At 36.5% G+C, this 26,745-nt stretch overlaps 1 protein-coding gene across 1 annotated transcript in view; it reads left to right on the forward strand.

The window, feature by feature from the left end:
• Positions 1-26,745, forward strand: part of ARHGAP15 (Rho GTPase activating protein 15) — a 633,529-nt gene that overhangs the window by 20,540 nt on the left and 586,244 nt on the right. Inside the window, exon 2 of the mRNA XM_053670683.1 lies at positions 9,033-9,211. Within this exon, the coding sequence (XP_053526658.1) occupies positions 9,047-9,211 (165 nt within the window). The 5' untranslated portion in view covers positions 9,033-9,046. The remainder of the gene's footprint in view (positions 1-9,032; positions 9,212-26,745) is intronic.

Below are 26,745 nucleotides of genomic sequence, written 5' to 3' on the forward strand. Positions count from 1 at the left end.
AGATGTATTTTTCGCACTTGATATTCATCCAGCCAAAATCAGTGAATTAGTTCTGTCCCAGAGAGTGTCTGAGATGCTGCTTGTTTTGCCAATGTTTTCTAATACTGTAGCTGTTGAGCAACATGTTCTATTGCCCATGTTTTCTCCTTAAGTGACATTTCATCATCCAGTGCCCTAAGATAGTCACCCTGTTTTCCCATAATTGATACTTGTACAGAAAAGACGAAAAATAGCTCAGCATTTCTTGCTAGATTAGGTCAAAACTGACAGAGGCAATAGTGAAGTTTGCATTACTTATGCCCCTTATGGTTCTCCCGTGTATCTAAGGAGATTGGCACTTCATAAAATTTCTTATGCAGCCTAAACATAATTACAATGGCACAGACATTTTGCTTCTCTTTGGTTTATTTATTTATTTGTTTGTTTTTATTTAGCTGATCACCAGAGGGAAATTCAGAAGCAGTTCTACTAATCCTACTTTTATGTTTTCTTCTATGCTCTTAATAAAATGTGACCGTACCTTTGGGCCACTCTTTAAATGCTTCAACTTTCTCTTCACTTGATTGGTAACCAGAAGCATTAAACATGCACCTGTAAGTTCAAAGTAAGATTCCTAAAGTTCTAGAGAATTTTTCCCCCCAGATCCCTGGGTGTCCTTATCCTAAAATTGGTGTTTATGAATAAATGCTGTGATATTGATTCTGATTTGAAGTTAATTAAGAAATATTCCATGAGAATGCTAGTGCTAATTGTATAGCCTCAGTGGCTGGGGATCCATTCTTTGGTCTCTTTTCACCACATCTTTTGAGATGGGATTGTGGCTTAAATAAATTCATCAAACTGTCCCAGGATCTACAAGACAAAACCAAAATCTTTAATAGTAGCTGCAAGGTTTTCCAACCCAGCCCTGATTAACTCTCTCCCTAGCTTTCCCACCTAACCACCCACACTCTAACATTTGCTGTAGATGCTCACCCCTCTCTTCCTTACATTTTGTGATCTTAGCCTGTGTTGCCCTTCATATTCCCTCTCTGCCTTTGGAGTCCTACTTATACTCATACAATGTCAAAGTCAACTGTCATCTTTACCTTGACATTGTCCTCAGTCCCGTCCTCCATTGCATGCTCATCACAGTCCTTGGTAGATAAACAAACTCATGTCTAATTCAACCCCAGGTTTTCAATAATTTTTGCAGAAACCATTTCTCAGGGTTGAGGCTTAACAAAAATTTGAATTGTAAAATCAATTGCTTTCCTCCCAATAGGGTGGAATTTAGTAGGCTAAGGTGCCCAGGGAATCAAAAATGGTAACAGAATATTAAGATCTGAGAAAAGAACAAGGTTGCCTACCACACGATTTTTTCTAGAACTTATTTTACTCAAAAACTATATTTTACTTGCCATTTTCATCATTTTAGGATGCCCACATGCAGAGAAAATACCTGCATTGCAATTTATCAATGCAGCTGACTTGCTAGATTTTGTCAGTAACTACATGTATCACCTGGACTCCCTGATGTAAATTCAACAAATGCGAAGCCTTATTATCACATTTCTTATATGCAACACCCACCCAGTCAAAGACAATGTTACCCGATGTGGAGGCTAGGGTCATACTCCTTTACTCTGACCTTCCTTTCTCATTATATTTGACATTTTTGAAACTGAGTTTTATTGTACTCTCTCTGCTTATGAAAGTAGTCTGGGGAAATTAGACTTCATAGAGATGTAGAAGCCACAGGGAAAAAAGAAAAGGAAAAAAGTGAACTGGAAGGAAACTGAAATTAAAATGTTTTGGTAAATGGCTGTTGTGGTGGAAATGACAAACGATTGCAATGAAAGCTAATTACTGACCAGTCAGGCAAGTGTAGCACAAAGGTTGCGTCACACGTTACTGGAGTTACCAAGGCCACAAGTCATTCCCACAGGGGAACAAGCAGACAGTGTTCTCTCCCACAGAGCAACATTAGGTTTTTTTCCAGAGGACTGAGATGAATTTCTCAGAGAAGTAATATCTGTCTGTGGCATTGCCATGTGCTTTTAGCAGACCTGGAGAAACAGCTCTCTCCATATATTTTAATAAATGAGGGGGTTATATCACTACAGTGGGTTCCTGTGTGTTTAGGCAGAGGGGACATAGCTCTTGGAGGCTGGGGTGACCAGACACCTCACTGGCCCCACAGGGAAAACCCTGGCTAACACTCAGTGAACAGGAATTCCTTGAGGTATGCTCAATACTTGCCTCTGAGATAGATCTCCTTAAAGAATGCTCAGTGGCAATGGATGTCAGGCAACTGGGTTCTTCATTTTGGAGAAGGACTATGAAGCAGCTAAAGAAGTTTGAAACTCTAGGAAATATACTCTATTGTCAGAACAGTTAACTCTGCTAAATTATAATTGGTGCTAAATTCACATTTTTCTGAGAAAGAGACAAAAAGTTATTCTGAAGTGGAAACATAGTACTCTCCATATTTTTAAAAAATCATATGAACATCTGAGTATATTTTAATGTTAGCCTCCAAAGAAATAAAATGAACTGCTTTTTTTTTCTACTTCTAACTGATCACAAAATATGACAGTTCATTTGGCCCTCAGAAACTATAGCCTGGGTGAATTACATGTATTTTTTTAAACAAGAAATAAACTTGGTCAAAGACATTTTCCTATTGGTAATGCTTTGCTAAGCTATGTCCATTGACATTAACTTGTTTTCATATCTTTTCTATTTATATATTCAATAAACATTTGGTCTATATTGTTTTGTCAGGGAGCACAAGGCATATTTATAAACGATTAAACAGAACGTCTCATGTACCCAATATGGCTGCCCTATTATCATTTTAAATCTCCAATCTGTGAGATTTCCTTTGCAATTCTTGTTACCTTATCTTCCCATACACAGCTTCCACTTGAATTGGGAGGTCTATGTCTAAAGCAAGGATGTCCGGGGTTTAGGACCTGGGTCCTGTCCAGGACTACTTTTCAACAGACTGCAGCACTTTGGGGAAGCTTCTCTGAGTTTTGGTTTTCTTTGCCTGGCATCATGGAGATGTAGCATAATATGTTTTCAGTACCCCCTAGCTAAAAATTTCTTAATATATTTCTACTCTTAATGCCACTGATAGAAAAGAGATGCCAAAAATTGACTTTCTAACTCAAAAGGGCAACCTACTGAGACTTAATATAATTAACAGAGTGCAAGAAATAATTGACAGACCAGCAATGCAGTTTCTGATTTGATGAACAATCACATTCACCCCTGTTTGGGTATTTGCAGTGAGAGTGGAGACTTGGGCCCAGAACAGCACAGAACAAAGTCTGTTGAGCAGAGCAAGAGTGTGGGCGGCCCTTATGAAGTGCATTGTCATCACGGCTTCCTGTTTTTAAAACAGTATTGAAAGTGGAACTAGTGCAATATCAGAAGCTATTCTTGCTCTTCTCTTGGTACATACAAAATCAGGAAGTCTAAAGAAATTTTAGGCCAGTTTTAAGTGATTTACATTTTAATTTTTAACTCAGAGGTATTTATTTGGAAAGTTTTATAAAATCAATGGATAGGTTAGACATGTGTAAAATGAACTAATTCTTCGATATTTTCATTATTAATTCACCAAAGCTCTGTGTGATTCTTGTAAGAACATAAATGCATAAGACATCAATGTTTTATGAGTAACATTGATAATTATGGTGAGGATGATGATGATCAGATAATATGTTGCAGGAAGAACCAAGAAAATTGAAAATAATCACGTAGATCACATCAAACTTAAAGTTAATATGACTTATAGTTAACAAAAATTTTGCTGACACTAAGTTGCATATAAATACTCATGAATACTGATTTTACAATATTCTACCAAATTTAGAAAGTCAAAGGTCATTGAAGAATGAAAACATGGATAGAATAATAGAACATAATTTCAAACCCCTGTGAATATTCTTATAATAATAATATGGAAAGACTGAAAAAATGGAGCTCTTCACTGCCTTCCTGAGTACATCCGGAACTTCATACATATGTTCCTGGAAGCACATTCAGGAACATACATACTTGACTGGACCCCGGGGTGGAAGGGTTTCTTTTGATTTGAGGTTGGGAAGCTTCATAATGGAGTTTGTTCCTCTAGAACCTTCTTTCATAAAGAGTCGAAAATAAGCTCAGCATGACAGGGCCACCATATCGCACAATTCCAGGGAGCACCATTTACTAGAATGCTAATCAATAGCCTATCCTTCATCACAAATGCTACCTCCAGGGTAGGTAGAATGACCTGACTCCAAGTCTTTGAGTTGACTGATCAAAGCTGGTCTTCTGCAAGATATTCTTCCCACATAACTACAGAAGATCACAGTTTGAGATTCAGGTAAATACTACTCGGTGGAGTTAAGGGAAAGCCTGACTAACCATGTCAATTTATGTAATCATTACTCTCTCCTATACACCCAAGTGATTTATGGAGAGAGTCGGTATATTTCAAGGATTCGGTAAGGAAAAATGGATTAAGTGGAATTTCAGAAGTGTTGACTCTGTGGATGAGGCCTGACTACTTGCTGCAGGAGGAACTTTGACATACAAAATATGAAAGGAAACATAAGTGCCTGGTAGAGGGAAAAAAGAGTGTTTGGAGGTAGGTCAAGGGAAAATGAGAAGTTGAAAGTTGTTAAAGAGAAATGGCTGTAAAATGAATCCAAATACAACTTGCAGAATTTGGCCTATAACCAGCTGTATCCACTTTGTATGAGTGTTTCCTACCAGAATGGAAGAGCATAAATCATCTTTGAACCCACAAGCCTAGCAATTACAAGTTTCACAGCCACCAGCACAGCTGTCGCTTCAGTCCACCAGGTTTCCTTCCTCCTGTGTCCTCCCCTCTTCCTCTTGCATCTCCCTCAGTTGTGCAGGAGGGCACTGCTTCTCTCTCTGTTGCACTCAAATCATCCATACAAGACATTTCGTTTTATACCAAGGAAAGCCCTTTTCCCACATTCTCTTCTTCAGAGGGTCTAGAACACCAACCCCTTACAGCACTAGCTAGATTAAAAGGGGTGGAGTTTTCAGTCAATACTTCAGCCCAATGAAAGGCTAGCAAGATGATCAGATTGACACACACCAAGGATAAATGCTATTTTTAAAAATATAATCCATCATTAGTCTGTTCCTTAAACTTCCTTGGTACTATATTTTTCTTCATAACAGACTTTAATATCTACCTTATAATCTCAGGTTATTTGAATACCTTTGCATCGATGAGCCACTTGCCTGAAATGCCCAACCTGTTCTAACTTAACTCCAGACTGGATGATCTCTTTTGCTGCCTATCTCTCTCTCCACTTCCCAGTTCCACCTGAGTCTGATGCCATTGCTCTTCTCTGAACCTAGACACAGCTCTATTCTCATTTAATTATGACTTGTTTCTCTACACCCTAACAACTGTAAGACACTTGGTTAAAAAAAAAGTGTATTCATCCTCTAATATAGTGCCTCCCACTTAAGAGAATCTCAACAAATATTGAATGGATAATTTATACTCTGCTGATATGAATCTTTAAGAAAAGGTTTTGTATTGTTTTATGTATTTTTTCTCAGTGCAATGTTGTGTTCTGCAAAGTTAGAAACCATGAAATATTTGCAAATATGAGAATAACTATACAATAATACCAAGTTACTGCCATTGTAGAACAAATTACGAGGGAAGCTCAATAAAGAGAACAAGTGGAGGGCAGTGGAGTATCAACAAAATGTGAAATGGGGTCAGATGGGAAAGGAAGTGACAGAGGAGAAAAATGATGCTAACCCTGTAATAGGGGAAGAGATCAGTCAAACAGAAAAATCTAAAGAAGGGAGATTTTGAAAATGTTTTCAGAAGCTTGTCCCTGAGAAATCAGGAGGGAAAGCCAGATAAGAGGCTTTTTAAGTAACGCGCAGCCCTTTGATGGCAGCACATCACTAGGCAAAGTGTGGATGGGTTGTGCAATCAAGACGAGAATGCAAATGTTCATTTGACAGTGCAGTTTGCACAGACTTTGAGGAAGCAACATGTCCTATAAATGGCACATGGCAGGGCTATGTAAATACAGTGGCTTCATGCTCTTGGTCAGAAGAAAGTTGACTTCAGCCTCAGCGATTTGCCTCAGCAACCAGCATTACAAACACAGCATCTAGCATCGTTAGAGTTTGAATCTAATGAGTAATATGGAAGATCAAGCACTGAATGCAATTACAGGAGAACCCATAATTTTCTAGAAAAAAATTACATGTTTAATTATAAATTTCTCCCCACCCAAATCCTGGGGCATGGATTCATACTGAACCATTTATTACATTGTTGCTTGTCTGCCTAAAACTATTGAGCTCTGTAGATCTTCACTAATACTTCCTGAGCTCCTGACTTCATGCACATCAGTGTCAGAACAACACAGGTCACACTGGTGCTCTTGGCTGCCCCTGCCCCCACTATCATTTTTTCCCCAATGGTAAAACAGAGGTCATGGAATTGTACAAGATCACAAAGGTGCGCATTAGCAACAGTGCTGCCACTGAAGTCATGATGGGCACTTTTATATAACCAAATTACCATGAATCCCGGGCCTCCATTCAAAGGGTAACTTCTAGATTCTCACTCCTTCATTCATCTTCGTTTCAATTCACAAAATTATACCCTGAAAAAAAACTCATGATTTTAATAGTAGCATTTTCATAAATGTCAAAAATTCATGGATCTGCTTTGTTATTTTGAAATAAATTTCACTTGGCTAAGAAAAATTAAGAGATTTGATAATAATTCACACACAGAATAAAACCAAAATTATTATGCACTAAGCTATATGGAGAAATAACTTAAACAGGTCCATGTAGTTGAGTTTACTTTTTAAAAAAATTATATATATATATATATATATATATATATATATATATACAATTATATCTTATTCTACTTGGATACAGAGGCAAGAACCATATGCCTATATTAGTGGAGAGATTTGATGTATCTTAAACTCTTCTTAGCAAAGCAGCTGTCATTTTATTTCTATGAATAGTGAAGACAGTCTTCTTTTATTCAAATTATTGCTTCAAATCTTATTGAAAGCACTCTTTTACTCTCAATTAAATACATTTTTATAATACATCACTCACAAAAACATTAAAATGAAAATATGAGTGAAATAAATCTGTGAAGGAATTCTTAAAACAGTATTTTTGTAAACAACTTTGCGAGGTACAACTGAAGTGCAAGTATTTCAAATGTGCAATTTTATTATTTTAAAAATAGGTAGACTACTACTGTTAAACCATCATCACAATCAGGATGACAAAACATCAATAGCCCCCAAAATGTCCTTCTACCCAGTAAAATTCACTTCTTCCTGCAACCCATCAGCTCTCTGCCACTATGTTACTTTATGTTTTGTAGAATATTATATAAGCGAAATCATAAGTGGCCAATATGTACTTTTTTATTTGGCCTGGCTTCTTTAATTCTGTACATAAAATCTGTGATTTATCCATGTGGCCATATGCATCATTATGTCATTACTTTTTATTATTGAGCAATATTTCATTGTGTAGATCAACTAGAATGTGCCCATCTATTCACCTGTTGATAGACATCTGGGTCTTTGTGGGAAAGGAAAATGCATACTCCTTCATTTGTTTCTGTCCAGCGTCCTTGGAAAAGTCATTAGTCACTTTGATCCTCATTTTTTCCCTCTACAAACATGTTTGATGTCTATCTCATAAGTTTTGCAAAGATTAAACCACTGAAAACAGAGCCTGACACATAATACATATTCAGTAAATATTAACTTATTCTTAAGTTATAACTTAATTGACTTACTGATACCAGTTTTAAGGTAACACTTTTCCTCCTATGAAAATACTTTCATTCTTTTCTAATTATTTTCCCGTCCACTTGCCTTGAACATTATCATAATTCAAGCCCCATCGTCTCTTCAACAGACATAGGGTTACCAATAAAGTTGTCATCCTAAAATATACTCCTTTTGGACTCCACTGGCTTCTATAACTGGTGAATTATTTTAAATGTTTACACACATGCCCAGGCTAGTTGTGGAATGTCTGCAGGGGTGAAACATGGAGACAAACATCAGACTGCAAGGGGATCTCTTCCCAGAAGCTTAGAAGCTGTGTTTGCAGTTGTTTTTTCTAAATGAGATGATATACCCTTTGTGGTGCTTATGGGGAGGAACAGTTGAAAAGAATTATGGATTTGGGGAAGCAACTAAAGCCCTCCCAATCCATTTACTGATGCTGCCACAGTTTAGTCATCTCTGTTTTTTTTACAAATTATTATTTCTCCACTGCCACTCCTTTAAATATGCCCACAAATAAATAAGTAAATAAATAATAAATAAATGGTGTTGATTTTCTTTTCCTTCGTATTCTTTGCACATATTATGTCCAACTAAGCTCCTTAATCTATTCAATTGGCAGGTGGTGATGGATGAAAGAATTTTAATTCCCCAGGTGAAATTATGAGGGGAGCACTGGGGCTGAGCATGATGCTAATAAAAGCAAGGCAACATATCTGATAGGGGGACTGGTTTGGTTTTCTTTAATGCCATTCTGCTCAATGAAATTTGACTTGACATAGGTATCTGTTCACCAAAACAGAGTCTTGGTGGTCATGTGTGGAGGTAGAACAGGATGGAGTAACTAACAGATGAAAATATGTGTAAAAAATTGTGTATCCTGAAGAAGACTTGTTGGTAGTATCAGCTCTATATAAGGAAGATTCTATTATATTGCTGTTAGTTCCTCAATAAAATAGGAACTTCACAGAGTATGAGTATGCTGCCTATGAACTCTGAAGTACTCTGGTATCTACAGTACTGACTACATAATTTAATTGATTAAAAAATTACAGAGGAGTGATCTTTTTCTTCACTACCCAGAAAAATGGAGACTATTCACTTCATTCATTACCTTGTTGATTAATAGGGGTAAGCATTCCACCAAGAGCTTTTCATGAAAAAGTACATTTAGAATAATATGATATGTTTATATTTTATCAGGAAAACACCATAATATGCAGAAATCTACGAATTCAGATACCTCTGTGGAAACACTGAATCCTACCCACCAAAGCACTGGACCTGTGCAGATGAGAATCAAAAATGCCAACAGCCACCACGACAGGCTGAGCCAAAGTAAATCCATGATCCTCACCGATGTTGGGAAGGTCACTGAACCCGTAAGTCAATATTCCTAATACCCCAAGTGCCTTCATACAGAATTTCTTAAAAAGCCACACACACAAATTAGCCTTGTTTTATTTGTTTTCCTAATGTGTATTAGAAAACTGTTTTTTGTAATGTATTTATCTTGCCTACTTACAGTCATAATGATATTCCCAGTTGTGAGAGAAGAGATGGGCTTAATCCAGAGTGATAAAGTGGATTTGGAGCTATACTGAAGAGCACCTTTGACTCATTTTAAGGGCCTCCACTATCATGCTTCAGTGTCATAAAAATAATGAGGTTATGCTAGCATGTGGTGTTTGCACTTCCAAATATAGTATATCACTTTGAAAAGCCAGAGGCTAAAATTAGCTAAGAATGAACTGAGAAAAATAAAGTCTTTAAAAAATATGAAAAATTGTTTCTTAAAATCTTCCAGCAATGTACGGTATTGTAAATTAGCATTTGATTTGGAATGAGCCTAAATGATTGAAATGGTGGGGTGATTTAAGGTTTGGAGAGGAAGCCATTTTGTCTTGATAATGTATCATTAGGAAGATTTGAAATAAAATAGTTAGAGATGAACTCTACTGCCAATTGTGTCCCTGCCCCTGCACGCATCCTGAGCCACTAAACACACTGATTGCGATGAGTCTCCTCTGGTTAATTTTCTTCCATAATGGTGGTAACTTGCAGCTGAGGCCATAGGATGTTGCAAAATTATTTATGCAATGTTAGCCACTCTTTTGGACCCCAGATCTATTTTGTTTCTCACAGTGAGAGCAAAAGCGAGAAATAGGTTAGCTAGGGACAGGCTGTGATTCCCATCCATCCTGCAGAAACATGTGAGCTATTAATTGTGTGTTCTGTTAATATCGTGGAGGCCGATGAAACATGCAGCTCCCTCACTGAGTTATTAAATGAAATAAACTTGCTGAGTAGCATGTTACCAATTACATTTATTCCCTGTTTTTCATTCAAATTTCAAGTGCAAAATTAACCCACAGTCATCTCAGGCACCTGAGAAATGTATGATTTTAAACATCCCTTCTTCAGTATTATAGGCAAATTTAGCATGAGGAAGCCAGTGATTATATTTTGGGAGTGAGAAATACATTCTTAGATAAGGTACTCAGAGATGCACTTTTCCTTATTTATTTTCTCCTTTAAAAGTATCGTCTGCTGGGAGGCGCGACACTGCCAGCTCTGTCTCTGCTTTTGAAGCAGCTACAGTGTTCCTCAACTATGAACTTGAGGCAGTGGTTAGAGTAAATTATTGGAATCTCTATAATGTATTATCAGTAAGAACTGTACCTTTGAAAAAGTTTAAAAGTTAAGTATATTTAATGATGCCTAACATATTTTATTGGCTGTGTTTAACAAAAGGCACTATGCCGCAGTTGTTTTTGACAAGCATGAAAACATCACAGCGTGAGACTGCAAAAGGAATTATGGAGAGAAATTACAAGTGATCCATCTCTCAATGAATTATCCACCTCAATAGCCCGCAGAACTCAGCTACCAATTAACACCTACTTTATTACATGTTGGGATGTACTTAATAACTTTCATGTGTTTATGCACTATTACCTTGACTGATGCCTCTTGTACAATTAGGCATAATTGGCATATCAATATGCAAAAGTTAAAAGGATTAACCCTCTTAAAACTAATGAGCATTTCTGTATCCAGCTGCTAAATGAGAGAAAATTAGCATTTTTCACTTTTGGGCAGGATTTTATCATGCAGTTTCTCATTGTTGATATTACCTTGTTACATAACTTTAGTTTCGGGGGTTATATGCTGGACTACTAGAGAATAAGAGTTTTCCAAAGTTAAATTAGCTATAATTATCACAGCTTTGTTTCCTCATTCTTAGCTTGGACAATATGTATTCCTCGATAAGGAACAAAAATGAAAGTTACTTTGGTTATGTGTGCTTAGTGCCTAATTATATAAAAAGGGTATTTCAGGGAGGATATGTCATTTTGCCGAGAAAACTTGGCTCAGAGATGCTGTATTGAGAGCCCGCCATGGTGCTAATTTTCTTTCTGTCTCAGTTCTTTTCATCTCTTTTTTTCAATGCACAATTTTCTGACTAGATACTGACAGAATGTAAAGTATTTTGGTGTATTTATTCAAACAAGCCTGTTAAAGATATCTGCTTAAGCTAAACTAAGAGCTTGATTTTTCAGAACTTGAAGATTGGGGTGAGGTCAAGGAGGAAAATTATGAACTTAGGAGAAATGGGAGAAGATGTATACTAACAACGTGTGCACATGTTCACATGTAGCAGGGTTTGTTGTAACAGAGACTCATGCATTTCATCTGTAATTTAAAAAGTAAGAGTACTTAGAGACTACATATATGTTATGCACTTTATTTAATGTGCATTATGTATACACGCACACTGGCCTGCTAATCATACAAATTTAATATGGACTTATTGGAGTACACAATAACATAAGAATATGATATTTTATTCAGAACAATTTAACTTATTTAAAAAGGTTCCAGGGTCAAATCAATTATATAATTTGACACTAGTTCATAAACTCCTCTTTTTATTATTTTTAATTATATATTTAATATAGCTATGAACTCAGAAAATAATACAAAATTCTCCAAATATGTGATAAAAGCCTATTTGTTAGTTTTTAAATTTAGGAGTAATAGTTAGAAATGTCAATATAAACATATATTAACCCTGATCCCTGCAAACATAGGTGACTTTACTTGTTAAATTAAGAGTTTTGATTACCTAAGTGTTGCAGGGAAGCATTTCAATAAAGTAAGCATTGATACCCCATTGCTATTTTATCAGAGGTATGCATCATTTTCTTTACTCACCAAATTATTATTTTTATGTGGTTAATAAGATCAATGTCTTTACAAAATTCAAAGAGGCCATTCTACCACCTGGGAAATATTGGAGAGGTAGGAAATTTGGACAAGGGAGGACACAGCTAGCTAGAAAATGTCTTACCTGTGAGAGACATCGGGAGACCTCTGATTGGTGGGAAGGAGTGCTCTTTGATCTTAGTGATATGTTGGCTCATCCTCAGCACCAGAGTGAGCCCACTTGAAGGTGGGCTGCAATTTACCTGAATGTGCCAACCACAGAAGCAGACAGGAGTGTAAAGTAAATGGGAAAAAGAGAAGTGTGTCCCTTTACAGGCAGCAAATAGCTATTGCAAAGAGTTTCATGTGGTTTTGATGTTATTTATAAGAGGGATGCTCCAGCCTAGTAGTTATTTTAGAATGACTATTAATGAAGAGTTTAAGTAGTCAAAGTCAGGAGACTGCAGACAGAGGATTTGCAAAGAGGAGCAGTTTCGGCATTTAATGCTGGTGGCTTAAACAGCAACACGTATGAATATTCACCATTTCCATCTTGTAAACCTCACAGAAGTTCATTAATTCATTCATGGCCATTTTGGACAGGGAAGTATCTTTCTATCAGTGTTCAGATAAAGACTTAGCTTGAACCACTCCTAAACATTAACACTTAAGTTTCCTTTTGCTTCCATTAACGGTCTGGGTTCGTTCATGTTTCTTTTTAATATATTATAAGGAAAAAGAGGAAACAACTTTCTTTTGTTTCTTCTGGTATTATAGGATACTTGCCAAAGTTGTGGCTAGCCAAAAAGGCAGACATAAAAATTGCTACTAAAAATATACGCCTTCTGTTTAGCAGAGTTTTTGAGAAATATTATGAGACTGTAAGACTTGTTCATGTTTACTTCAAATCAAGCTTATAGTTAGGTTTGAGGCTTTGTTTGTGTAAATTGTCCTGAAGTGGATTCTGATATTTAATTAAAATGACACTAAATCACTTTGAATTGATAAGACTTGGCATCTCAAACAAAGGTAATTGCCCGTATTGGTTTTGTGCAAAAATAGCACTGCTTGGAAAATGTGCAGCCAACACAGACTGTCAACTCCATTTATAGATCAATATGTGAAAACCATTGATCAGGCAGGCATGTATAACAGTAACACTTTGCATTTATTTGTTGTTTTTATACCACATTAAGGCTTACAGGATTATAGGCTTCCTAAATATTTTGACTTTCTCATAAATATATGATCTGTTGCATGTTAATTAAATGAGAATCTGCAGCTATTTCTAAAATTGTTTTTAGTTTGATGATTTTCTTTTATTACTGTGGATTGTATGATCTGAAAATGGATTAGTTTCCTTCTGCATAAAGATTATTAAAGCTTATTTTAATGTGTCCTACTTAGTGTGAGATGTGGTTGTCTTTTTGCTTTGAAATATATAGATACAGACAATTATTTTCTCTTAGCAAGTGGCTGATCTTTTTTTTTATTATTAACTGGGCATTCTCAGTGCTCAGGGTAGAATTATTTCCTGATATATTCTGCTCACCCTGTAGATAACGGGTCTTCTTGATTTCTACTGATAGAATTTGTTTCCTTTCTGTCTTTTTATCTAGCTCTGTAGTACAAGCATCTGATCAAACATTATGTAGAAAATAAACTGATCATTTCAATTAAATTCTAGACACACACGAATATAATCTGAATTCTATTTCTCTGATTCAAGAGCAAGCCTTATGAGCTGTTGTTATACACTGCATTCTGCAGTTAAATCTTTCTTATCTCATCAACGTAAGGACAGTGTTTTGTTCCTAATCTTTATTGGACTATTGTGGATGACATTTGTAAGCCATTGTGGTTTATAAGGAAAAGCTGGATGACAGTGAAGTGAGACTCTCCACAGATCCAAGCCTCAGATATGACTACACAATACTGTGTCCTCCACAGCAATTTTTTTTGCCACTGAGAGGTCAATTTTGTTGAGAAATCTTTTTATATCCTCCATATACATCAGGAGTGCTGCTTTCAACAAAATACTTGCCTTTTTATATGGTATTAAAACAATGGTAAAAGCAACAAGATTTCAGAAAAAGCAAAAAAAAAAAAAAGATTATGAAAGTCAAGGGTTACCTAAGGTAAGTAGTCTGCTGTAGAGCAGATGAAAAAGTTTACTAGCCTGAATTTGACTTTTACATAATATGCCCTGTGGGGGAAAACAAATAAAAAAACACCACAGATTTTTTTCCCTTGTCTTTGCCATTCCATGTCATCTCATGCTGTGAAAATCTTTAACTCTGTTTACCAAGCACAAATTGGACTTGTCAAAGGTTCAGAAAGTTTACAGCGACTAAAGACTTGGTACTTCAAAGGATGAGCCTGGGCTCTTGAATTCACATACATGGCTGTATCGTTTCCATTTTAACTTGAGCGTAGCTAAATTTGTTTGTAATCTCCTACTGATTGAACATGGTGCGGAATGTACACGAGATGAGACATATTTTTTTAAAAGTTAGTCCTATGATTACTAATTTGAATCCCAAACTCTAACCTTGTTAGCATCTGGACTTATTTCCATAATAACAACCCCTTCAGAACCTACAAAGTAATGAATAATTGACAACAAATGAAATGTTTTGATAGTTGTCGGCACAAAGCATGTTTAATGTTTTGTGTTGCTTCCTAGCTAATTATGTAGATGACACATTTGTCAGACCTTGACTGCCATTAGAAACGTGTTTCCAGAGGGGAGAAAAACAGGCTATTCATAGAGTAATTAACTAGAATGCTCAATGACCTGTGAGAGATTCAAATCGCTGCCAGTTCAGACATTGTTTTGTTACAGAAGCAGAGGGGTAATTAAAATTCCAAATTATAGTCCTATGATGGAGCATTTGTTTGTTGACAGTATACTCTTACTCTAGTTTGTTAATTCTTTTTTAAATTGCTTCTAATCCATTTTATAGCTTTAGGAGTCCCGTCTTTGAATTTACTGACAACTAATATTACGGTAAATTGTGCTTCAGTGGAGTGCTGAGTGCTTCACGGTTTCATGGGAGCACAAGGTGGGTGGGATAAAAAATGGCTCCTTCCCCAAACTGGCGTATCAGGTGCTGTCAGTGGGAATGGCACTAATGTCGAACATCTTGTTAAATATCTTTTCCAATTCTGTATTAGTGGGAAACATTCTAGCAAGGAATACAGAGTTAACGAGGAAAGCAACAATGAACCTGGAAAACGAAGAAGGAAACCTGATTTCTAAAATAGAAATGACCGATGAAGGGGCTTGATACCACGAAGAAGGAGAGAGGAGTCAGGGCTGAGAAAGATTTGGGGAAGCATGTTGAGCTCAATGCTGAGGGTGCAACAGTTTGTAGGGAAGCTCTCACAAGTCACCCCAAAATAAGGGCATGTTTTTGCAGAAGTACGGACTTTGCATCTCAGGTCAATAACAACCCGCAGGGTAATGGTATCACCCATGAGATTTTTCAGGGAATCATTGGTATAACTTACAAATCTAGAAAGCTACCATAGTCAAAAGAGTGAAATACTTATTTAGGTTGCTGAAAGTGAGAATATAGTTTTATTAAAAAGATCTGACAGAAGTCACATGGTATTTGAAGCAGGCGAGCTGACAGAGGCATCCAGTGAGCGCTGAATTATCCCGAAGTCACTGTCAGCTAGGATTGATTTTCGCTTTCCCCGTTTATGTAACGGTTCCTGTGATACAGCTGACCCTGAATCACGTTACCTTGTCATTTCTCTGCATGGATCAAGAAGAGATGAGCTGAAAATAGCTAGCTAGACACTGACCTTGAACTTGCCAGAAAAGTGAGAAGTGACAGTGGGGTTTTTCTGTAGTTCATGTACAAAGATTAAGACGAACTGTTTTCTCTGTTGAGTTCACTGTTGCAGCACAAGGGGGCAGAGCAGTACTGGAGATTATAGGTAAAAACAGCTTCTGCACCAGCCTGTGAAGGCTCTGAAATCCCAAGTTAGAGCCAGAGGTCTTGCTTTTACATCTTAGTGTGGACATAAAGGAGAATTACTGATGAATCAAAACCTTAGGTCCCCTGATATTCATAATCAGTAATCTAGAAGTATACATTCTAATTTAAAAAGGGTACCTAAAATAGTCCATGTGGCAGCAACTATGCTATGCCTCTAAATTATTTTCAGTGCCTTATTTAATTCATTTAATACATTTTACTCTTAAAATAACATTAGAACCATAGTCAATATTATTAATATAGTTTTATAGCAAATTCCTAAAGTGATATACATCATTTTTTGGTACAATTCTATCAGAAGTTGGCAAAAGCTCTTTCATACTTATTAGGTATCAAAACCCCCAAATTTAAAAAAAAAATCAATAAATAAAAAGAAATGCCAGTAAAAAAATGGGAAAGGAGTGGGCTCTTGAAGCTTGGCTTAGTGGAGAATAAATTTCTTAGCTGGGGATAGACAACCTGGACAAGGCGAATATAAAGTTGATTGCCTTATATTGAAGAAAAAGAAAAATATGTAAAAAATTCTTGTATAGAGTTATATGGTGATGTAAACCCACAAAATAAAGACTAAAAATGATGTCTTCCGTGTGATTTACATTTGTCTAAACCTTGCAAATTTTCCAATTTTAATACTTGTGTCAGTTTTCAAAAATGTCCTTTGATAGATCATCTTTATAACCTCAATTCATCTAAGACACAGGCTGTCAAACGCTGTCCTTTGCTTGCTCGCACTTTAGTTAAAGCTAAATCATTGCTGTAGTGACGCTGCATGTTTCTCATAAATGGCACTCGAAGAACTTGCCAAGTGGAGCAGGGAACTGAAGCAGGTTGAGAAAACAGAAGAATACTGAGTTGATTATCCCCCAGGTTGTAAGTGCCTCATGTAATGGCAAAACAGCATCATTGCTTTTGTGATGGCACAATAGCACCGTAAACCTCCGTGGTAACAAGATCCTTTCTTGCATATACTGGATTATTTCTGTGCAGGTGCACACACACACACATATATATACACATATATATCTATTATACTTATATACATACAAGTATATAGTGAATATATATACACTCCTCTATTTCTCTGTAAACACATATATACAGAGAGATGTATATAATACTTATTTGAGCTCATTTTTACATTCTAAGAAAAATAACCACATACATCAAAAAGCTGAAATATCAAGATTGCTTCAATTCTCCTTTTCTGCAGATTAACTCAAGACAAACTGCAGACAACTGTAATCGAACAACAATAAAATTATTTTTTAAAAAAAGACAATGTTGAGTAATGAGAAGTAAGAAGAATTCCCATTTGTTTCAAGGATAAAATAAATAGGAGACCATTCTGTTGCCAAGAATGAAGTTGAAAATATTCTGAATGTTGTGTTACCATAGGAATCTATAATACCTAGTTTCTGGCCTCAGGTAGAAAAAATAGCTTTGTGCTTCAAGCATAAGCTTTCCAACCTAGAAGATTCCCGTGTGTACATGTATGTGTGTTGGAGGCATGGGGACTTAGTGAAGTGACAGTTACAAAGTCAGTGTGTCCAAGATGGACATCTCTGAAGGCAAGCTTGAGGCATAGTCGAATTCCTTGAGTTTCACTTGGCGTTCCTGCTCCTCGGAGTGTGCAGAAGACCTCCTGAGTGTCCTCTCCCAGGAAAACCACTCTAATGCTTGACTAGCTTCTGCTCCTGAGGTCAAGGCAGACATAAAGATGCTGGCTGCAAAACCACTTCCCCAGAGTTGTTTTCTCCTTTCCCTTCGGTGCATAAGGCTTTTAATAAGGGCCTCCCATCCCTGATGTGTTCAGATTCCGTTTATTGTTACCATCTGTTTAATTACCCTCTCAAGTTTGAGTTGGGAAACATGAAAGTTTTTATCCAGCCTTTGAATCCCTGTGCTCCTAAAGAGATGTGGGTAAAGTACTTGTCAGTTTGCAAAAAGCATATTGAAAACTGATAAGCGGAACCATCTCTAAACAATACCAAGTAAGGAAAAGACAATATATATATATTTTAATTTAATTTATTTATCTTTAGAAGGGAAGGGAAGGAGAGAGGGAGAGAAATATCAATGTATGGTCGCCTCTTGTGCATCCCCTGCTGGGAATTGGCCCCTGCTGGGAACTGGCCTGCAACCCAGGCATGTGCCTGATGGGGAATCCAACTGCGATCTTTTGGTTCGCAGACCCATGCTCAATCCACTGAGCTACACCAGCCAGGGCATAAAAGGCAATATTCTTTACATTAATGTGTCTTGCAAGTAATTAGCAAATGTACAGTGGCACTCTCTCCCAGCCATGATGTCATTTTCTTTACGTACAATCTCATGTGCTTCTCCTTTGAGGTGATGAATTTTTATGATTCCCTTCCCTTCCAATGCACTGGCAGTAAGTTTATTGTGGAAGAGCTATAGGCTCTCAATGTATCAGGAAGAATGGTTGTTCTATGTCAAGCAAGTTTAAGGATGTGCTAAACTAAAAAAAAACATATATAGGGTGGGGCAAAAGTATGTTTAAAGTTGTGCACAAACTGTGAAACAGTTTCTTCTTATATTGTCATTTATTAACTATTGTATTATTTCATTTGAACAACCGTAAACCTCCTTCTGCCATACCTTTATATCCTCAGTAAAGAAGGACAGAACCTTTGGAGGAAGGTGAAAAAAAACACAGAAGAAATTCAGAGTCATTTTATAGCTTTCACACTTTTTCCTCTTTATTATTATTATTACATTCTACCTTTGTTTTTCCTGGAGAAGCATCAGCAGATCATCTCTAGGGGCCACTATAATCACGTGATGTGGTGCATCTTTCACATGAAAAATGACTTTGATCATAAAAGTTACACTGCTTGACACAAACCTCTTACCCACTTATGTCTAAATTATTTTATTTACCAGCATTTTGGTGTCATAAAAAATAACATACAATTTAACAAAGCCAAATGTCAATGTTTAGAGTATCAAAATGTTTTAAAGTTCTAACTCTGAAAACATATATGTAGTTAGGTAGATACACAAATAGATTTTACTTTCTAAATCAAACAAAGAGGCCAAATGGCTGCTGTATTATTTTTATTTGTCTCTTAGGAGTTTATTTTAATAAGTGAACAACATATTTTTCCTGAGCTTCCAAGATGATATTAGATTAAAAATGTGTCTGAAAGTGTTTGGGAAGGATAGTCTTGGTGTTAGGTGAGTGCTCTTCCACAATACCATAACTATAAACAATGGAGACGTCGTTTTCTCTTTGTCCTTTTATGTCGAAACCGGTGCTGTTCATGCCTCAAGATCTTATATTATTTCTATGAGGGAAGAGAAATAATGATGACACTAACTTTCCTCCACTACTTTTGGACACCTGACCTGCTTTCCTTCCCACAGGGTAATAGGAAGCTGCAGTCTTCATATTTCCAATGAGAAGGGACATGTGTCTCCTTGCATTGAATTGTCTGAGATCATATCACATAGCACAAAGTGACCCAATACAGGGAGACACGAAAAGAAAGTGACAGTTTTGTTTGTTCATATATAAATGTCAACATCAAAACATGGGGGCAAATCCTAAAGGCCCACTGCCGGAACGAAAGAATTAAATAGCAAGAGCTGATGTTCTGTACTTAAAATGTATTCAAGGCATAGTCTATAAACAGCGGTGAAAGGATAACAAACAAATAAGTTTAGCTCAGGTTACAAAAACCGAGTGTAACCTGCTGTTCTCAAGATCCATGGGAAAGTGATTCTGGCTTATACATGATAATACATCACCCACTGTGGTTTTACCTATTGATCATAGCCTGACAATGGGTAACCTTTCATGGCAACTTCCTCTTTTACCATGAATTATTGACAGTGTTAATGCCAATAGCACATGATCAAATAGACAGGAAAGAAGTTTACATTCCTGGGTGTGCTATCCTAAACCTCCATAGTGTAAAAAGAAAGAAAGAAAAGAAAGAAGAAATGTTCCTTCTTGTCTTGAAGATACTAATGAACAGCTTTTACTTTCGCACAGATTATTAACATGACATTTTTATAATTCTCATCTACAACATATATAATAAAGCCTTATATTGAAAGTAACTTTGTAATTGTTATTTTTACCCTACTGTTCTCTATCTTATACAACAAATATCATAGGAAATGTTACTCTAATGGTATGTCCTGAGATCCTCACATTAATGATTTTCTCCTCACCAAGTGGTCATCACCCAACCCTGCCTCTGAGTTCCTCTAAGAATCCCCAAAGTGGAAAGCAGGTCAGCTACTTTCATATGTTCATTCAGTAGTCTAGGCTTTAATCCATGCAACAGATACGTATTGCCATTTATTTTACGTCAGAGCCTGCTTTAAAAGCTGAGGGCACAAAAGAAAAAGATTCTCCATCCTGTTGGAAGTAAAAGTCCAGCAAAGCAGGCTCCTTTTCCTGGGATAGCCGGTCTCAACCCCTTCAATTCCTTGACCTTATCATTGTTGCCACCAGCACCTCCTCACTCTCAACAACAGTGTTAGCATCATGTACTTTACATTTTGTTGTAAATATAGTTGTACAGTGCTTAAAATTGGCTTTTGAAGTGAGACCTTCATTCCTTTTCCTGTAGATGGATTTCTGTGGGTTGGTAAATCTCAAATGAATTTTTAAAATTTAAAATTGTGCGACTCCCACCATTTTTTAACCTACTTTAAGCTCTCTTTTGCACACTGACATATTTTCTTTCTTGTCTCCTTTGGCACACTGTTATTAAAGTACTTTATTTGGTAACCAGACAAGGTGCAATATTCTTATCTGATTAAATTTTATCCGTCACCCATTCTTATACCACCTTCCTTAGTCTTAATGAATGCATGATAAAATTTTGAGTAGAATTTTTTGAATACAAATTAAAATGTTAGTATGTTTGCTTGTCATCTATGACTGTTTATCCTTTCAAAATGAAAATTGAAAGCTGACTAAATTGAAAATTAGACTTTTACAGAACACTCAAAATTTTCACCTAGTTCTTTTTCTTTCATTTTAATTTTTTTCCTATTTTTCCCATTACCATTTAATCTCCTTATCCCCCCTCTACCCATAATCACCATACTGTTGTTGTCCATGAGTCTTTTTTTCCTTTTTGCTCAGTCCTTCCACCCCCTAAACTCTCCCTCCCTTAGCTGGCATCCTGCTTTCCATCTATGAATCTGTCTCTATTTCTTAACTAGTAAATGGTTTTATTGTGAACTTTGCTTTTGGGGTCTGGCTGAACACTATCCTCCAAGTAAATCTGTCAAATTTGTGTTGTGTTGATTGGGAAAAGAGTGATCTAATTTACAAACCTACCTAAGTAGTCCTTATCATTAGTGTTATTCTTATCCATTTAAGAGCTTGCCATAATAGCCCTTAAAACCTGTTGCCAGCCCTGATACCAATGTGCACCTGAATTAAAACGGGGATAATAACATTGACCATGAAGCAAAGATCAGAGCACATAGCTCAGTTGTCAGTATAAGCTCTTTTGAGGATTACTTCATTCTGAGAAACAAAAAAGAAAAAAATCCTTTTGAAGGGTAATTTCTTCAAATTGCATAGACAAACTAGGGCCAAAATAGAATAACATCCAGGTGCTGAAGTATACTAATAAATTAACCCGTTTAAAGATTTAGCTCTGCCTAAGGTAAATTGATCCTCAGATCTTTTTGATTGCTTGACCATGCCCAAAATAAGCTCTTCTGAGACCATACAATTCTTTATTTTTCTCAAGTAGGTGTAATTGGTAAGCAGTCATGCTAGGAGAATGGACAAGGAAGCACATCAGATTCTAGATGCAGAAGGAGAGCTGTTTTGTATCTTTTGCTGTGATTTGAGTTCCTCTCCGTTCATGCTCTCCTTTTCACTTCTGAAACCCCCAGCACCTGCCTGACTGCTTGGCAGAAACCTGTGTTGGAACATCCATGCTTCCCAAGATCACCAGCACGCACCTAGAACTCTGAAAGTTTTTTTTTTTTACCTATGTTTCAAAGACCTGTTTAAGAACAAAACTGACTTCATATGTGCTATTTACACATTAAACAGTGAGGCTAATAAGTCTAAAGCAGGAGTTACTGCCAAGTGACTAACTCAATATTGCCCATAGTATTTTTGCTTTACTGGGATGGTGTTTTTAAATTTTTGTATTTGAAAGTGTATTAGGGTTATGATATCTTCATCAATTTATGCAGAATGCTTGACCAGCCCTGAAGACATTTTAGTTTGTAATCTTAGTCATTTCTTCGACTGGTCTTCCCAGGTGAGAGCACAGTGTGGTGAGTCAGAAGCCGACGATTGTTAGTTATAAACTGGAAATTCAGAGGATGACAATTGTCAGTCAGACATTTGGAAATGTAGTCTCTACCACATTTTACTGACAGTGTAAAAACAGTCTGTTATATAACTAAATATGAATAATTTTCTTATTCATAGTTTCTCATTTGGGTTTAATTTTAATTTTAGACTTTACATTATTATAAATTAACAAACATCTTGGTGCCTTTTAGACAACACTAAAAAATAACTGTGATTATCTATGGGAATGGTGTTTTTTTGTCACCAAGTTATAAATACTGTGTTTATTCTGGGTTATCTCCGATTTAACTTTTGTGGGGTTTGTTAAGTAGTTCTGCAAACTCAATGCAAGCAACTTTGTATGTGGTGAAGCAAAGTACTTCTAAATCTTATGAAAAAGAATCACGCCAGGCCCTTAAAATTGAGGAGTGATGCTACCTAGCAGTTTACAGTATTATACAAAATTTAAGTCAGCTTATATTTGATTAATCACCTTATTACTTACCATTCATTTTACATTCTTTTAAATTAAATTAAATTAAATTTGAATATTTTAAAACTTTGTTAGAATTTTTCATTTTGTTTTTAATTGACATTCAACATACATAAGAAGTGAAACAAAAAAGTGAACACAAACAATCTCAATTCAGTTTTTTATAGCCAAACTTTCTTTTCTGGAGCATCTGTTCCACCAGTCTGAAGCTACACGCCTCTATGAAGCAAGGACAAGTTCGCACAAGGAAGAAAAAACTCCTTTAAACAATGATCAATGGGTTTTCAGAGATCTCTAGCCTGGCATCTTGCATGTTGAACCTGGAAAAAAACGTGTTTTATTTGGCATAGATGGTGCTTTTTTCTTCTTTCTTTTTAATTGAGCAGACATCTTAACTCAGCATTGTGAGCTTTCACATGAAATTTTGTATATGTGACTTCTCTCAAAATACCCCGAAACTTTTGACATTACTATGCTGACTCCCCAAAGAGCAGGAGGTAACCAGCCCACGGGGAGTAGCTACTGCCCATCTAGATGGCCTAGTGCCGTCTACTTCACATCAGTTGGACCAGGCGCCCTTCACGGGGTCAAGGCTCCCACCTAACACTTGATTTGGCAATGCCAGCTTTGCATGATCTATTCTGCCCCTTTTTACAAGCCTGCTACAGACCAAAAGAAGCAGACTTGTCATTCAGATAACATCAAAATCATGTCTCCTTTTAGTATAACTTTTCTGTGTTGCTCAGCTAGGTCCGAAGGAGGTTTTGAAAGAGGAAGAAATAGTTCTTTTATTCAGGGGTTATTTACATAAACGAAACTTTGGAAAATGTTATCCTTTGCTGATTCTCAAAGACACTAATTAGTGTCCCTGTGGCGTAGAAATCTGCAATGACAAATCAAAGATTCAGTCATGGGTAGATGTGGCAAGCCTCTGTCCCTGAAGTGTCCCCTCCAGGTTCAGTCACAACTGTCAGTGGCAAGTGTCATAAAGGAGCTGTAATGCCCTTGTTTATTAGTTATGAGTTTGATACATATTTAATATTTTGACCAGTAACATTTGACTCTAACCAATATTAGAATTATATTTAGTCATTGTAAGCTTAAACTATATATAAATTATCTTCTCAAGTACGTCTACATGATTGTGACCTTCAAAGTGCTTTTGACATCCTTGGGAGCAAATAGGAGTTTGGTGATTATGACCATGGACTTCTTTTGGGCAAACCTGTGAGAAAGTTCTGGCTCTGGCTCTGCTTCCTACTTTGCTATGTTACTTTAGGAAAATTCTTGATGGTGTTAGACCTTCTTATTTAAAGTTTTACATGAATGTAAAAATACCAGTTACCTATAGACTAATGAAGATTGAGGAAGATAATGTACATAAAGTACTGAGTATGATACTTGGGCATCTAGAAAGCATTGAAAAATTATAAAAAATATATTATTATCAGTATGCTACCCGTTTATATAATGTCCTTTAGCAGACCTGGCTCTGTAGCTTTAAGCTGTCTTGTGTGCTCCTCTGCCATTTGACCAATACCTTTCAGCAAACTAGCCCCTAATACACACCTGTATTCAGAATTGTTTTGATTCAAACCACATTTAACTCTTACTCAACCTATTCTTGACTCATTCTAGCTTCTGATTTCTAGACAAATCTTCTCTCATATCTGATACTTTTCATACAATAAAGCCTACTGGCTTCCATCTTCAATATGATTTGGAGCTTTTACAATAATACAAGTGTTGACCATTTGGAGGCATCTCCCATGGACTTGGCACTGTGCTAAGTCCCATTACCAGAAAAGATTTGAACAAGCCCTCACACCAATAAATAAATGCTAGAGCTGAGATGTGACCCCATGGAAGTCTGACACCAAAACCCAAGCTTTGGTCAATGTAAGCCACAATCTGAGTTATAGACCCTGCACCCTGAAATCTTATTCTAGGCTCCTGTGTATAACAGAGCATGACATTCTGTTATGTTCACCTTTGCCCAGAGAATAAGTAGGAATCAGATATGTAACCTACTTTATGCCAATTAAAATTATACTCAAATTCAAAGAACCAATTAAAACTCAATCTACCCCAAATTTTCTCCAACTGGTTGTTCCCTCATGTGAACTCCTAGATCAATTATTTATTTGATTATTTAATTATTATTTACAACTTTAGTGTATATCTCTGTTTTATTTCAAAAGTATACTACTCTTCACTATTATTGTTCAACTTCTAACTTTTTTATAGTATGTATCCCCTACTAAAGTCCTTAATGTCAGATATCATAGCTAACCTCAACTGAACCTGGCTAAAAATAAGCATTGAATATTTTTTATTAAAATACTTTAAAAAGTTTCAAATATTATGTGGCTAGTAGCACCTAATGGTATCTCTTCTCATTTCAGAGAACAAAACACCTCTGTAGACACAGAAGGAGCAAAACATTTATTTTTTTAATTATTTTTTATTTAGTTATTTTTCAAGTACCTTTTTTTGTCTATTTCTCCCATCCCAGTCCTCCCATCCTGTGCTCCCCACTTCCCTCTCATCTCCCCACCCCACCCCCAGCTCTTGTCCCTGCATCCCTCATATTTGTTCCTCCAAATCCTTCCCCCCTTCCCCCTTAAATTCCCTTCCCTCTCCCCTCTGGTCACTGTCCCCTTGTTCTCCATTTCAGTGTCTTTGTTTTTATTCTGCTTGCTTGTTTGTTTTGTTGTTTAGCTTCCTGTTAAAGGTGAGATCATATGGTATTTGTCTTTCAACACCTGGCCTATTTCACTCAGCATAATGCTTTCCAGTTCCATCCATGTTGTTGCAAATGGTAGTAGCTCCTTCTTTCTCTCTGCTGCATAGAATTCCATTGTGTATATGTACCACAATTTTTTGATCCATTCATTTACTGTGGGGCACCTAGGTTGCTTCCAACTCTTGGCTATTGTAAATTGTGCTGCTATGAACATTGTGGTGCATAGGTTCTTTGAAATTGATGTTTCAGGATTCTTAGGATATAATCCTAGCAGTGGAATTGCTGGGTCAAAAGGCAGGTCGATTTTTATTTTTCTGAGAAAATTCCATACTGTTTTCCATAATGGTTGTACCAGTCTGCAATCCCACCAACAGTGAACTAAGGACCCCTTTTCTCCACAACCTCTCCAACATTTGTTGTTTGTTGCTTTGTTTATGATAGCCATCCTGACTGGTGTAAAGTGGTATCTCATGGTGGTTTTAATTTGCATCTCTCTGATAGCTAATGATATTGAGCATCTCTTCATGTGTCTCTGGATGTTCTGTATGTCCTCCTTGGAGAAGTGTCTGTTCAAGTCCTTTTCCCATTTTTTAATTGGGTTGGGTGTCTTCTTAGAGTGGAGTCGTGTAAGTTCTTTGTATATTTTGGAGATTAAACCTTTGTCTGAGGTATCATTGGCAAATATATTTTCCCATACAGTTGGTCGTCTTTTTAATTTAATACTGTTTTCTTTAGCCACGCAGAAGATTTTTATTTTGATAAGATCCCATTTGTTTATTCTCTCCTTTATATTCCTTGCTCTAGGGGACATACCAGTAAAAATGTTGCTGCGTGAAATATCTGAGATTTTCTTGCCAATGTTTTCCTCTAGAACTTTAATAGTGTCACGGCTTATATTTAAGTCTTTTATTCACCTTGAATTTATTTTGGTGTATGGCATAAGTTTGTGCTGAAGTTTCATTTTTTTTTGCACGTAGCTGTCCAGTTCTCCCAACACCATTTGTTGAAGAGGCTATCTTTACTCCATTTTATGTTATTGCCCCCTTTGTCAAATATTAATTGACTGTAGAGAGTTGGGTTGATTTCTGGGCTCTCTGTTCTGTTCCATTGGTCTATGTTCCTGTTTTTTTGCCAGTACCAGGCTGTTTTGATTA

Source organism: Artibeus jamaicensis, unplaced genomic scaffold (genome assembly GCF_021234435.1).
Source record: "Artibeus jamaicensis isolate MK-2021 breed Jamaican fruit bat unplaced genomic scaffold, CSHL_Jam_final contig_603, whole genome shotgun sequence".
NCBI classification, from domain to species: Eukaryota; Metazoa; Chordata; class Mammalia; order Chiroptera; family Phyllostomidae; genus Artibeus; species Artibeus jamaicensis.